Source organism: Protomyctophum bolini (assembly GCF_963924005.1).
Source record: "Protomyctophum bolini genome assembly, chromosome: 22".
NCBI lineage: Eukaryota > Metazoa > Chordata > Actinopteri > Myctophiformes > Myctophidae > Protomyctophum > Protomyctophum bolini.
In genome coordinates, this window is record NC_137883.1 from 17,512,164 (window position 1) to 17,528,876 (window position 16,713).

The 16,713-nt window shown below is 40.7% G+C and overlaps 1 protein-coding gene across 1 annotated transcript; it reads left to right on the top strand.

The window, feature by feature from the left end:
• Positions 1-1,234: 1,234 nt before the first annotated feature.
• cabp7b (calcium binding protein 7b) lies at positions 1,235-16,264 on the top strand (the record flags this gene model as incomplete). The annotated part of the gene is made up of 5 exons (XM_080756614.1): positions 1,235-1,352; positions 13,867-14,010; positions 14,614-14,726; positions 15,736-15,883; positions 16,137-16,264. The coding sequence occupies 5 exons, from the start codon at positions 1,235-1,237 to the stop codon at positions 16,262-16,264; spliced, it is 651 nt and encodes a 216-aa protein (XP_080612740.1).
• Positions 16,265-16,713: the final 449 nt, after the last annotated feature.

Genomic DNA, 16,713 nt, shown 5'->3' on the forward strand with positions numbered 1-16,713 from the left:
GGGCTATAGTGCCCCTCAAAAATAAAGCAAAAACAATTTATTTGGCTGATACAGTATTAATGTTTATTTACTGATTATCGACATGACCATTATTTTATTCATATCATGTTTTATAACCATCGTCTGACTAGATAACCTCGCTTCACCAGGCTTTCCATTGACTAGAATATGATTGACAATGATTGACTATGATTATAATTCAAACGTGAATTACAAGTCAATTGTAGGCTTTAGTAAAGGAAAAAAGAATCAAACATTAGGTTTCACTTAGGAAATACCCCTATTAATGGCAGCTCTGGGCTGGCAGACAGTATGGTGGTGTGTGCGCGTGTGCGTGTGCGTGTGTGTGCGCGCGCTAGGGGGTGGAGGAGTGCATATTGGAGGAGAGCTGTTGCTTTGGAAGCGCGCAGGCAGTGCCAAAAAGGAGACGGTACAGCAGACGGCTGGAGTAATACACTGACAGCACGCGGAGATTTCATGAGAGGTGAAACGAAGAATCCCATTGAAGAAATCCAAAACGATACCGGTATTGATAAAACGAAGATATCATATATCAGTCCGCAGACCTCTATTTCTTCAGAGTAGAATTATCCGTTCGGTTTTTCTGGCACATTCTGATAAGAGAAGATGTAGAAACGGGGGGGAAAAAGTGAGACAGGAGAGTGTGTCGGAATTAGCTAGATGATTTAATTACGCCCTGTAGGATCCAATTAGGATAAAAAGGGGGAAATATCACTCTCAAAGGTGCAAGGATTTTTCTCTATATTCATATTTTTTTGTTTACGTTTTAGAAAGCTTTAAAGCGCTGCGCATGGCGAAGTAGGAGCATCTGTATCATGATTAGATGAGTAGCCTAACAGGTTTAATACAGCTGTGCAAGTGTCACTTTTTAGGGATCACAAAGTTAAAAAGTTTGAGTTCAATCAAACAATTAATCAGATATTGAGCCATGCAGCAGCCAAGATTTAAGCAATTCGTTTTAGTTGCCACTGTGACTTGCCACAGTTATAGTTGTCAGGTTCACGATGGTTTCACCAATATTTTAAATACCTATTGAAGCGAACCAAAATACAAGTCAAGTCAGTAAACAATTTAAAGTTGGGAAAATAGTCTACCCTTTGCGATCGTTAGAGATTTTCAACAAGAAGGACTTGTAGGCTATATTGGCTAAAGGCGATCACTGAACTCGGGAGCTATATGAAGATCGCGACACCGTTGGGTTTCCCTCGCAGAAATGCCAGTGCCAGTGCGTGGCAGAAATGCCACCAGGTTCATGTACAAGGGACTTTGCACTATTCCAGATGTCCTCGCATACCGGCCCCCAGTTGTCCTACCAGAAGATGAGGTAGAAGGTGAGTAGGCCTACTGTACCGAAACATGATTATCAGATTAGACGTTTTTGTGGGGAAACGAATCAAACGATTACCGGTATAGCCTTAATTGTGGTTGCGCACTATGTTAGTCAAGAAGAGTAGCTATAGACAATTAAGCGGTCCGGAGCCGGACCTTAATTGGAGCATTGAGCATTGTTCTTTCATATATAACTACAACAGCCACGGAAGTGAAATGTTATTTAAACACCTTTGGGAGAGAACAGACAATCGGCCTATAGGCCTATAATTTATATTCTGTTCATTGACATTGGAAATCATTGAGGTAACATTGAGAAGACAAGCAGCCATATAGGCTATATAGCCTATACTCTTTGCATGATAACCTTTCTTAAATCATAACGCCTATAGGCTAAATTGTTTGTTTGTTTGTTTTTACCCAGGGAAGTGTTTCTGGGCAAGCGCCTTTTGATCAGTGCTTCTCTGCACACTACTTTATTTGGAATTCACACAGCAACAAGTCCTATACTGGTTGCATTTGAGTCTGCTCAAAGAGTAGGCCTACTTAAACTGTTTACTTTTCTGAAGCCTTCCAGTTTTGACATTTGAATCAGTGAGAATACAGATAAGGCCACCTCAGTAACATTTATGTCACTGACCCTGTTCAGATGTCATACTTGAGTCTTGAGCTTTGAGTCTTGAGCTTTCTTCTTCCTTTTTTTTTTGCAGTTCGCAGTATCACTTATACGACTACAAATATAACTTGCACTCTGGACTGGACCAGAAGCTGGTATCTTATTTACAGTATAATCTAACATTTTGCTCTTAGTTAAAATAACGCATCTGTAACATAACGCATCTGTAGTAAACTGAGTTGTGCAGCAGGAAAGTGCACATTTGTACAATATATTGCCTAATAATAAACAGTGACCGTATAGAAGAATTAACTAGAAAAAGTGCCCCTCGGGGCACAGGTCTCCACCAGGGCAGGTCAGGTTGTGGCCTCCTGATGGAGCTATAATAAGCCAATGTGAAAAGGGTGCCATTTCTTCTTACGCCTTGGATGGCAATTGGATGATTTGAGGCATTTTGTTCCAAAAATGTGTTTTGCAAAAATCCACCTGTTGGTGGCGCTATGACAGGCCAATGTGAAAAGGGTGGGATATATTCCTCAGCCTAGTAGGAACACCTGTGAAAGATTTCACGTAAATTGCATGCTGCGTTCAAGATTTGAGGCTTTTTGTTCAAAACGGGCCAATCCTGTAAACTTTTAAAGCCAATGTTAGCAAATCACGATGGAATATGAAATATCGGACAGATCTGTGTTGAGCACATGACTATAGAGATACTGTGTAACGATTTGCAGGATTTTTGGACAAAATATGGAGGAGTAATATAAAAAAATGTGTTTTACAAAATCGGCCTCCTGGTGGCGCTATATGACAGGCCGTTCTGGAAAGGTGGGGCAACAAACATTGAACTAAAAACAAACATTAAACCTGTATATAGGAAAAAAACTGGGGTAATCAAAAAACTGAACACTGCACCAAAAGCAGAAGAACCCCTATTATTATTATTATTATTATACTATCCAGAGCGCGACTCCATAGTCTCTCGAGACTGACGGATGCCAATATGTTAGTTTTCTTAGTTTTAAACATTAATCATACAATATTTTAGTTATTGTATTGAGACCCTGTATAATATAGTAAACACACTTATGCTCAGTCAGTATCTGTCAGTATAATGAATGCAGGTATAATAATGCCTTCAGTCATTGACCAACTGGATAGACCTATGGGATTAGTTATGAAATAGCGAGCCTCATCAGTGCTGCAGAAAGAACATAGAGTAGCCTACTTTTCTAGGGTTTTCTGAATAATTACAGGATGTTGTCATTGTCATACTCGTTCTGTTATTGTTTTGATCAACTTGCAAAGCTGATCAATGATTGGACTTTCTAGTTTTTAGTTAGTTTCTAGTCACGTGGTCTATAATGATGTTGTGGCGAGATTTTCATGATTGGCTGGCCTCTAAACCAATGGGAGACTAGCCCTATATGGCCAATGGGATACTAAGGGCCATAATTGTCAAAGATATTTTTAGAACTCATATCAGAGTCATTAAGAAATACACAGGGCAGAGAGTGGACTGAAACAATGATACTTTTTAATACAAGGGTTCACCAGCCCAGGGAGACTGCACGTATGCAAGCCTCCTGAGCCCTTTACATTGCTCTCTTTTATACACACATGAGAGCAGACAATACATTGAAGGTGTGGTCAGTAGTGGTCAAACATGGTCAGACATTAGCCTCCTGTAAGAATAGGTCCTCTGACAGACAACCAACAGGTGGATAGTATTCTCATTTCAAAACTCCTCTTACAGAAGGAAGTGGACTGTTTTTTAAAAAGAACGTGACATAATCTCTAGTCGACGAGCCAAGCGTCAACAAAAAATCACACACGTGTGAACCGAGTGGTGCAATCCCCCCCCCCCCCCCCCTCTCTCTCTCTCTCTCATTAGACACACAGCACTACCCCTCTCTCTGTTTCTGGCGCCCCCTACTGGTATAAATAAGTAACATACTCGTGCTCATAGACACACACACACACACACACACAGGTACACAGGTACATGGACATTGCTGGTTGTAGGAGTGGTTGCACCACTCAAAAAAACACAGACGCTGCACGACGCGTAACACCAGCGCATTTCTCAATGCCGCCCGTCTCCTGTTGAATCTGCGTATATGCACAGCACCGCAGTACGCGCTGATCTTATTCTGCGGACTACACGTTGCTCTTGGGCTTTGCTTGGAATAGTTTCCAAAGTAAAACAAAATAATAATAATGCTAAAGTAGAATCCATAGCAAACTAATATCAAACACAACACTGGGGCACAGAACTGACTGACACAGTGAATAGCAGGCAGGCTGACAGTGAAGTAGTATAACGGCAAAGAGCCAAAGAGGCAATGCAATGTGTGTCTGGATTTATTTGAGACAATGTCGCAGAGTTGATGGTCAGTGTCCGGGCGCGCCAGCCATCAAGCACACCACCATCCGGAGGATTAAAGTGTGTTATGCAAGTGTACCTGGGTGCGCTTCTCGGGCAATGTGAATCATGGCCATCGGGGACCAGGCAACCGTATTCGGAAATGGTTCCAATGAAACGGATTCAGTCCGTCTCAGTGTGAATTGCCTATAAGATTCCTGCTTATAGCCAGAGTTTGGGGTTGAGGACACAGTGTCTACACTGTTTTCACTACCTAATGAGGTCATACAAGGTTTGGGAATAGAGTGAGTACGAGAGTTAATTTGTGAAGTTAATCCAGTAGTTTTGCTTGGCAACACTAAAAGCACTTTTGAGATACTTCCGTCTTAACAAAATGAATAATTTTGGCTTGTTAGCTCTTCAGCTGACTCTGGGGTCTCCCTCTGTGCCGATACGTTTAGACAGTTTTAATTTATGCTTACACCATCTGGATGCCGATGCCTACATGGCCAGAATACCCTAAGGGCCCGGGGAAAATGGATCTTTGACAAAGGAGTGAAAGTGTTCTAATGTGTTGCCATTGGGCACATGACTACATTGTATGTAGTCATAGCACGTCATAGTACATATGTATAGCATAGTTGCGAACGCAGTGATTGCGAACGCAGTGATGGCGAATGCAGTGAGCACTTACTATGAGACCTAGCAGATCATGTCTGTGTGTGTGTCTGTCTGTCTGTCCCGCTTTTGTGCCCATATATGGAGCCGAGTGATTTGTGTCACCATGACTCAGCCATAACCATATAAGGAGTCCCCAAAGCAGCTATACGTCCAAAACCTATACGTCCAAAACCCAAATATGTACGAGCTGCGTTCGCTTCCCGCGTTTGCGCGTCTTACTGGTATATGTATAGTTTTGTATAGTTTCATTATATAGATATTCCACTGTTACTTTCTTAGCTTACGCATATGTTTCATGATAATGCTTTTTATGTGATGTATTACCATACTTTTTTGTTCTTGTTTAATGTAAATCGCTCTGGATTAAGAGCGTCTGCTAAATGCCTAAATTGTAAATTGTAATTAACATAATTGAGTGCCGAAGTTGCAGCAACTCAGTTTAGCCTCAAACTAAGTGAGCACTGGAGCAGTGTTATTATTTTTATTTTTTTAAACTGCAGAATTGGGGCATTTGATTTCAAGAGAACTATATGGAATATATAACATCTCATTGATTGATTTATTTTAATTATTGTTTATATTAATTGCAAGAAATTGATAAAGAGCTATGACACATTTTTCAAAGAAAGCCCCATTCCATGAACACCAAATCTATATCAATTAGATATTGATATTAGAAAGCAGATGCCGTTTATTCCATATGGTGTCATACATTTTAATTACACTGGGTTACTATATTCAGCTAACAAAATCATAAAGCTAGCAAAAGCTATGACCATAACCATGAACTCTAGTCAGTAAACGACAACGTACTGTAAATCATAGAGTTGCATAGAGAACAATGTAGTGCCTCATAGAAACAATAGGGTACAAACAACAAGGGATACAAGGCAAGAGAAGTGCTAGCGGGTGAGGTGGGTCTCAGGAGTATTCAGAGACTACAGGGGAGTGAGTGTGCACTTCTGACTGCAACCATGGGGAGTTTATTTCAGTTTGGGAGCCAATAGGGAGAATAGTCTAGGACATCATGGACATGTGGAGCATTCCCATGGGCTTTTTTACGGAAGGCTCAGCTCCAGCTGATCTAAGTAACTGTGGGATGGGTTGTAACAGCGGGAGAACATATAGTATGATAACAGCATCCTAAGGTTAGCAAGGAATGTCACCTCTAATACTAAGCATGTGTTGTATGGCGAATATAGGTTGCTACCTTCAGGAAGGAGATATGGTGTACCAGCATACAATAAGGTCAGACTAAAGAGGTCCTTTGTCCACCAGTTGACTTTGAGGCTTAATCAGGAGTTGTAGTAGCCATGGGGTAATCTAGGCATTGGACATTGCTTGTCTTCATGTCTTTATGTATGTGAATTGTCTTGTTCTTTGCGTTATGTCAAATGTATGTATATGTGTTCTGCATACTTGGCTGCTGGGTCGCAAGACAAATGTCAGTGTGAACTGACAAAGTACTATATCATATCATATCATATCATATCATATCATATCATATCATATCGGCCAGTGTTGCTGTTGTGTTACTGTGCTTCTCCCAGTTGCAGTGATTGTGTGCTGTCCTGGTTCTCTCGCGAGAACCGGTAGAAGCTGCGTGAGGTCCTGATCACCCTCATTGGCCCAGCCAGTCATGTGACGCTCTGAAGGCCTCAGAGCGTCTACTATAAAGGACAGTCTTTGCCTGGATTCCGACGAGACGATCTAGGGTGTAATACCCATCCTAGTAATATAACATAGCACGTTGCAAGTAAATAAGGTAGTGTAGGGAGTCAGACTACATACTCCGGTACAGTAGGTCAGGTGGCTTAAAGTCAATGGTTGCAACCTCCCATGAAATTCAAAGAAGAAGAAGACGATGATTCCGACGAGACATTGCTTACCTAACTCCAGCTGTTCGTTACTATCTTGTTAGTTAACTTTTGCTTACCACTGTAAGTCATGGACCATTCTGCTTTCATATCTTACTCTATAACTAATACTGCTTACTAGTTATCTCTATTATAAATGATTGCCAATGTACTTGAAAGTCGATTAACTTCCATCTTCCATGTATCTATTGAGCCATTTGTACTGAAAACAACTATTTTGTAACTCTGTAATTTAATTTGCAGTGAGGTTTGCTGTCCATTTTATGTTATGCAGACCTTTACCCCTAGACTAATTGGTCCGTCTCACACACACACACACGCACACACACACACACACACACACACACACACACACACACAGTAATGTAGTACACCTGATAACCCTATATGATTTCTTCAAGCAAACAACAACTGATAAAGCAATGCCAGGAATTGTAAACAGCCAGATGTTGTCATTGTACTTGTGTTGAAATAGATAAGACTATAGCACACAACATTGACTTCCTGGCAGTGACATCCATCTCATTTTTGTCCCCATTTCTCAGTACATCACTGACAGAGGCTGTGAACAGTATTTATAGATCACAGCATGCTGGAGAATTCCCCAGTCATCAGGCATTGTAGTGGCATGTAGATCATCCACCACTTTGTATGCAAAGCTTGCTTCATGCATGGTTTCAAATAGTGGGTTTGCCTGTAGCAATGTACAAAAGAAACACATGGAAGGAGATTTGGTACAACTTATCTTTTAACTTTTCTATCTTTGGTTCTAAACTTGGTCATTGACTTTGGTAAGATCATAATATTCATGACCTTTATAATAGAGCTGTGTAACCCTGTAAAGTGCACCCTAAGAAATAATAGACAGAAATTTAAAATTCTTTGAAATAGCTTATTAGGCTTTTTGACAACATGTAAAAAAACATTGGTCAAATTGTTTTTATATATAACACATATATGATAAGAGCGCCCCTCACTTCACAGGGGTGTTTAAACAAAATCACACCAGTTTCATATCATTTCGGAAAATGTAGTTTCTGGGACCCCAGAAGTTCCTGGGACCCCCCGTGGACCGCCACACAGAGTTGCACCGCTTACTTCACATGTGTGTTGTTTTTTGCACACAATCCACCCTTTTTAGGCAGTGGATAACATGCGAGTTGATACTTGGTGATGACATTTATCCTGTAATTTAATATATAAAATAACAGCACCACACTGGCTTTCAAAGGAAGGCAGAATTGCCAGTCAAGAGACATAGGGTGATTGATGAACAGACAGCGTTGGCAATATTTTTGAGCTAAGAGAAGCTGAACAATTCAAAGTGGAATCTCTGTGTGCACGTTGTCGTGGTGTGCACTGCAGTAGCTAGCTACCCTCCATTTTGACTGGCTGTAAGAATAATTGTTTTCTCCAGCTCCAGTCTTATTCCAGGGAATGTATAACCTTTGCCTCAAGAACAAAGTTGTGAGATTGAAAATGGCCTACACTGTAAAAATCCTCAAGTGTTAATTTATCCATTTGTGATCCATTGAGTTACATTTGTACACTTTGAGTTAAATTCACACTCAAGATTTAGCAGTGTAGATGATGTCAGACAGATAAAGGAACAGAGTAAAAAAATGGAAATGGCAGCATTTTTCTTTGGTCTCAAAAATGAAACATGAAAACGTTTCTGTCCTCTTAGACCTTCATGTACTGTATGATGAAGGTGTACAACCTCGTTTGTAAATCAAGTCCTAGACGCGTCCCCATTTTTTCCTACCCGATTTCGCACCAGTGAGAGGTGGGAGGGTCTGGGGGCTGTCTGGACGGCAGACGCCTGTGGAACTCGAAGGACAACGGGATTAAAAACTTCTGTCCAGTTGGCTATAATTCACAACTACTACTGTGTTGAACTTTGAAAGTATAAATATAATTTATGAAAAGGCTACTACAGTGAAGTCGGTTCGTTCATGGAAGTTGTTGGGCATTATCTGACGAGGTACCATTTGAGTGGACAAAACCTTATATACTTTATACTAAATTGTTGGGTCAATATAAGTAAAATAATATAGCCTTTCCATGAGTATCTTTTTATATTTTTATACAAACAGCCAATAATAGCATATTACAAGTTATGAATCTTGAACCTAAGGCAACTAAAACAATTCTAATGGTTGTTTTCTGTAGTAAATAAGGCAGTGTGTTTGAATCTGCATACAGGGCTCTCGCCCTCCCACGCACTTTGGCATGGGTGGTCAGATCAACATATGGAATGAATTTCTGTACTGGCCATATATGGAGCGTGTCTTGAGTGTACAGGGTTTGATGAGGTCAGATCAACAAGAGTTGCTGGCTGGCTCCATACTGTACTGTCTTATCCAGGGTTAGATGAGTTCAGTGTCGTGATCTTCATATATGGAGATGGCCATATATGGTGGTGTGACAACAGTGACATGTCACAAGATGTGATGTCATGAGGCGTGACCATGGAGGTGTTAAGGGTCTCCATGATGTCACATGATGTCACGAGGTCAGATCCATATATGGAGATCTAATGGTCTCCATGATGTCACGTGATGTCACGAGGTCAGATCCATATATGGAGATCTAATGGTATCCATGATGTCACGTGATGTCACGAGGTCAGATCCATATATGGAGATCTAATGGTCTCCATGATGTCACGTGATGTCACGAGGTCAGATCCATATATGGAGATCTAATGGTCTCCATGATGTCACGTGATGTCACAAGGCATGATGGATTGGCAACCATACATGGTGGTGTGACGGACACAAGATGCAGTGTTTCATAGTAATTGCGACCTTTGCTCGCAAAAAAACAAACAAAATCAAAACTACAGTACCAGTAAGACCCCCCCGAGGTCGCGTTCACGCATCCGCCTGGGTGACGGCAGAGGTGAGCGCTGGCGCTTTGGCATGGGTCTTGAGTGTACAGGGTTTGATGAGGTCAGATCAACATATGAAATGTCAGAACAGGTCAGCTCCATATATAGAGATCTAAGGGTGGCAGCGTGGGCAGTGTCTTGAGTGTACTGGATTTGATGAGGGCCCAGATATGGCCGGGCCTTCATTTTCGGGCCTGTAGTTTTTGCCAGCTGCCGGGCGCAGCTGCACTAATAACTTTGGGGCGGGCCCGTCTAGAGTTTGAATGGACAGATATCAGTCAAAAGGGAGACAGACATCAAAGAGGAAGGAAGGATGGGGAAGGATCAACATATGGGATGTCAGAACAGGCTCCATGTATGGAGATCTAAGGGTTTGAGGTCAGATGTAGAGTTGCTGGCCAATATTGATGACGATCAGGGATCTCCAAATACAGTATGTGCATTCCCATATGGGCTTAATATTGAGGATATCAGGGAGATCCATCCCTGATGATGTCATGTGATGTCACGAGGCATGACCATATATGGAGGCGTGGGGTGACAGACGGACGGACTGACAGGAAATGCATGTTTTCATAGTAAATGCGACCTGCGGTCTTCTCACCACCTACAACGATCCTGATTGTGGCATAATGTTAGTGAGGCTCAAAAGGACACTCATTAAACCATGACCAACTAGATAAAGTGCACCTCGGGGCACAGGTCTCCACCAGGGCAGGTCAGGTTGTGGCCTCTTGGTGGCAAGGGTGCCATTTCTTCTTACGCCAACGCCAATTAGGATGGAATATGAATTATCGGACAGATCCGTCTTGAACACATGACTATAGAGATAGTGTGTAACGATTTGCGGGATTTTGGGACAGAATCTGGAGGAGTAATATCCTTTTGAATATCAGTTTTTCAAAAGTCGGCCTCCTGGTGGCGCTATAACAGGCCGTTCTGGATATTTTGGGGCAGAGGTTCATCGTTGACATGATCCAGGGAGTGTGTGCAAAATGTGGCACCGACCAGGTTAACGGTGCCGGAGATTAGCTGGTAACAGACGGACGGACGGACTCACACACACACACGGACGGAGTGCAAAACATACTCTCTCCCCATGCCTTTCGGCCTGGTGGAAACAATGAAGTAAAGGCATGAGATCATGATACATTGCAAATAACACTGGAGTCTATTCCATTAGCCACAACACCAAGAGAAGCTTATCCACAGTCAACCAAAGAACATAATCATAAGTAAGAAAGTAGTAGTTGATGCAACATGTACAATCATGGAACAAGAGAATGTTCAATCTAGGGAGGAATTTTCTCTTTGTTTTCCAATCTGTAAGCAGAGCTTAGAAATTGCCAGGTCAGTGTGATCTCATCTCTGTTAAACCTAATGGGACGGTCGGATGTCTGACTGACATACAAATAAAACATGGACATGTGAGACATAAGGGAGGAGAGGGAGGATTCACTGCGATGTTGCCTTGAGATGATGAATGTAAGACAAAAGGTGCAAACCTGACAGCAGATCAAACACCCCAAAGCAAACAGCTTTGTACGAGTGTGCTGAAGAATAAATACACATCAATAATGAAGAATAAACAAACATCTATAAGCTTCCTTTCAGAAAACATTTGGTACCATTATTCTATTGAACACTATAGATAACCTGTCATGGAATTGTGGGACAATATTTGACATTGAATCATGGCAAAATTCATAAAATCGGCATGCTTATTTTGTTTTCGGTCTGACTGTAAACAATATGAATGAATAACTTTCTTGTGATAGCATTCTGGGCAAAGAATGATAGAATGGGAAAACATTATGTACGATAAGACTAGGTAGGCGGATTTCTGAACTGTCCACAGCCCTCCTCTGAGACAGAAGTAGACAGAAATGGTGCAATAATGACCATTAAGGACAAATTATATGAAGATAGGTTGAACATGGATGAAGTGCTCCTAGGCCTGGAGGTCCATAAGAGAGGGGGGGACTGTGGGGAGACTTAATTGAGCCCAAGACATCCTGGACTGTTTCCCTCTGCCTTCTATGCTTATAAACATCATATACACGGCCAGATCCACTCCTACTAGTGCGACAGGGTCCCATGCAGTTACCGAGCTGGACTGTGGGAGGAACAATCATTGCAATGTCTTAGCTGTTGTGCTCGAGATATCCAAAGATGGATGCTGCAGCTTAGGCACAAAAGGCGTATGCCCGTAACTCAACACAGTTTGACTCCTGTGTCGAGTCCTTTGTAAATACTGCTGAGGTGCCTGCAGTGCACACAATGAGGTTTTATATGTGTCAGGCTGCGACTGTCCTGTCAGATAGGAACACACAAGGTTTCTGGAGGTGTAACTGCAAAAAATAAATAAGAAAAAGACAAGACGGATGTAATAGTAAAAGTCACAGAGAAACCACCTGCAAAGTAGGTTATGAGATTACAGCACTGATACAGGGCATGCCTGCTTTGTACAACCAACAAAATGAGCACTCCTCCTCCCCTTTTTCTCAAATTCGCTGTCCCAACAGTGATTTAGCAAAACTACAGATTTCTTAAATTCACTGTAACATATACCGGTACATGTTGAATGAACAATTAGCACAGGTGGGGGATGATTACACTGAATAGGGAACAACATCTGGGGGACAGGTTGGGAAGTGACAAGGTGACATTTGGTGACGGGTTGGGAAGCACATGATGAGACCAGAGATAATTAGGGAGGTAGACTGTGATTAAAAGCGTATAAGAACAGGCCTTTATCATCATTTTAAATTGAGCTGGAGCGTTTAGGTTCTGTGTCTGATTGGTGGTGGGGCCTGATCAACCAATTCACTATGTTGAATTGGCGGCTCAATCATCATCAGATAAAGGAGACCATTTCACTCGGATTTGGCCGTAAATTATCTTTGTGAATGGGGAAAATGATTTGGGCAGGAGCATACAGAGAGCTCGGGGGAGAAAAGTAGAGTGGGGTGTGCGTGCCTGCGTGTGTGTGTGTGTGTGCGTGCGAGAGAGACTGAGAGACTCACAGGCACCTCACAAACCCACTTATATTAATGGTGGATGTCACTCTACAGACTCCTGTAGTCAATGTGCCTCATAATAATCTAGGAAGACATATCTACTGGCAGTGTGTAAGGAGTCAATCGCCATTTTAATTTTTTGCAGGTTTCCCCATGTTAATAAAACTAGCATATAGTATAGGTTTTTGGTGGGGAAGAGGTCTAATAACAAGATTTATAATAATCCTTAATTCATTATAGTAATTAAGGAGAGTTTTTTTCCCTCTTATGTCGGTGCAGATCAGTGCCATCAGTCAGGACAAGACTGGAACTACCGTAGGATAAAACTGAACTGACCTAAACATGTACATTATTTAAAGTAAGACATCCCAAAATATTAGTATCCATGATGGCCTTAAGTGATGCCGTAGAGCTGCTACACAGTGAGATAAAACGTGTGGAAACTGACAGTATCCCTTACTGATACACAATACTGTATTGTACATCATTTGACGTCGTCTGGCATTTTAACATTATCATCGTTAAATCATGTGAGTTTAAATGTCCAGTATCGTACAAATTATCAATTAAAACTATTCTAGAGTGTAAGCAAGGCTTTATTAGATTATAACAGAAATTGCCAGTGTGAAGTGAGGGGCGCTCTTATCATCGTACATCATCATGACGTAAAATAGACATATTTGCTCAGACGTAAAATTGTCCATTCATTGTCAATGGGAATTTAATGTTTGTGTAGGACAAAGTTTGTGGACACACCAAAAGCTAGACATAGGAGGGGCTAACGAGAATTAGCATAATATGATAGCAATAGCAAAATATGAAAAACGAGATAGTGCTGAAGTTGACATAGAAGAACTGTGTTTTTGAATAACTCTATCTACATCAAACTGAGGTTCTCTACCTTTGATGTGCAACTGCACCTTTTAACATTTCAAACAGAATTCCTGATTGCAAGCGGAGATAGTCTAGGTGGCCTAATGGCAATATGTTTACAGTGCATTTCCCAAAGGTTATTAGACCGTCTCCTTCTACTGCTCTCCAACCAGAGTCATTGCATCTTTCCACAGAGATCCGTGAGGCATTCAAAGTGTTTGATCGGGATGGGAACGGCTTCATCTCAAAGCAGGAGCTGGGGGTGGCCATGCGGTCTCTAGGCTACATGCCCAATGAGGTGGAGCTGGAGATCATTATCCAAAGACTTGACATGGATGGTGAGGCTGCCTTTTCTCACAGGTTTTCAATGACTCAGCAATCGCATGTTTAATACACTCACACATGCACACAAGTTAATTACTTTAACCACTTTCACCCTGGCATCACTATTTTGGGCATGTCATGATAATCAAACATTTAGAAATAAATAATACATAGATAAATCCTGTGTAAATAAATACAAAGATTGGTAATTTCTTTTTGAAAATAACAGATCTAAAAGTGCGAGCGAGCTCAAGTGGTAATAAAAAGTATTAACTTGTGATGTTGTACATGGTTCACAGAGGGGATGGGGCAATCCCCCTTTATCACAGGTGGGGATATATTGTTGTATCCCTGCTTCTGGTGAGAATGAATTAAATACATACATGCATTTCCTTTAGGGAAATGTAAGCTGTATTATGTTTAATTGTTTATTTTTGATAATAACACAATTTAACAATTTATTAAAACATGATCGTAACCACATACTGTATAAATATATATAAATAAATGTTTCCCTCCCTCCAAACGCAAATAATGTGTGAACCCTGTGTACTGTATCTGTGTGCTGTGAAGTAAAACACACAATAATGTGTGTATATCTCTGACTGCATGTTTAGGTGATGGCCAGGTTGACTTTGAAGAATTTGTTGCATTGCTTGGGCCAAAACTCTCTTCTGCTGGAATGCCTGATAAATTCCATGGAGCAGACTTTGATTCTGTGTTTTGGAAGGTATAATTACATCCTTATCAGCACATTCATTTCAATCAAGTCTACACAGTAAAATCTTGAGTGGCAGTTTAACCCAGCAAGTGCAAAAACTGACCTTTACCAAAGCTGGTGGGACTTTCTTGGGTCCATTTTTACACTATCAGAGTTATACAAACTCACTCTGTAGTTCTTTCCATTATCAGTTAATTAGGCCTTTCTGTTTCTTCTTCTGAGTAAGATGATTTTCCTTGAGGGCCTTTATGCTGTTTTGTGATAATGACCCAGCCATTCTAATTAAAATTATTATGCAGAGATGACAGAAGCAAACCAGTCATTCAAGCAAGGGTGTAATTCCAGGGTGGTTATGACATCATGTATCATATACTAAATGGCTTTCCTGAGTTTCCCTAAGAGAATAAAGTTCTTCTGCATAGCAATGGGAGACTGCAATAGCATTGTAATAATTAATTGACACAATTTAACAACCGCATGTCGGAGTGAAATGTGACCACTTTCCACACAAAATTGTACCAGACAGATTTCACAAAATGTAAAGCACCCAAAGTGGGTTTGTTGAAAAATAAGATGTGGACATGACATGAGTCATGACCTGCTGGCTGCTGCATAGTGTGGTTGCTGACATGAATTGGCATGGGAGATGCTCAGTACAACCACAGAGCTTACTTACATACTGTGTTCAAATGCATAGGACCATTCTGGTGGTATTGGATGTTTACCCCATATGAGTTACATTACTGCCTACAATTTGTAAGGTGATAAACTCACTGTAAAATATATTTACTTATATATTGTAATTATGTATGATCAATAGTTCATATGTTATTAATATATTTTTAACATTTAATAATGACCATTTTCGGCTCGACTTTTCCACCAATCGACACTTTCAACTGCTTTGGAAAATTGCCAACAATGCAGAGAGTGGTTGATTTTTACAAACATGCAATACCAGTGATTTTGTAGGCCTACTTGGTTGATATGGTCTATTTCTGTGTTCCGTTCTCTTCAGTGTGACATGCAGAAATTAACAGTGGATGAGCTGAAGAGGCTGCTTTATGACACCTTCTGTGACCACCTCACTATGAAAGATATTGAGAACATCATTATGACAGAAGAGAGCCACCTGAACAGTCCAGATTGCCATGTGGATATTGATAGTATGACTTAAATATACACTTTCTGCTTTTATATATATATTTAAATTAATATAATGAAGTATACTGAGTGAGTGAGTGAGTGAGTGAGTGAGTGAGTGAGCGAGCGAGGGAGAGAGAAAACGCATCATGTTATGAGCTTCTAGATGAGCAATTTTAATTAATTAATTTTTAATACATTAGAATAATTGTGTGGTTATTGGTTAATATTGCCCTGTCAATGAATGCTGATATATTCTCTTAAATCTCTCCACAGCAAGCCCAACAAACCAAGTGAAACACACATGTGTCCGGAAAAGCCTGATTTGTGCCTTCGCCATTGCATTCATCATCAGCGTAATGCTCATCGCAGCCAATCAGATGCTGCGCAGAGGTATGAAGTAAAGAAGAGGGCCTCAGTTCACTTTCAGCCTTGTAACAAAAAGGACAGCAGGAAGTTTCAAAAGCAACCCTGAACCAAAATATCACGCTTTTTTTGGCTTTTGGATGATTTACCAACCTGTCTGACCCGAGATTCAGCTAGTTCATGACAACGACCAATCACTATGAGTTGTTCTCTGAAATGGACACATGTAGTCTACATGAATCTACATGGATCATCATGCATGGTGAATATTATAAAACTAAGAAAGAAAAATGGTTGTAAAGGGCTGTAAAGTACCTAAAGTTAAAATGTTTACTGTAATAGCAGCATTAACATATCTTTCTCAGAAATTAGATAGGACCTTAAGGCTGTATAAGAGAAAATGTTAGCAGTGCATGTAATTATTGTAATTATCATTATTTTAGCATTATTTAAGTATTCAATATCGTTTAATATTAACAATCTGCTA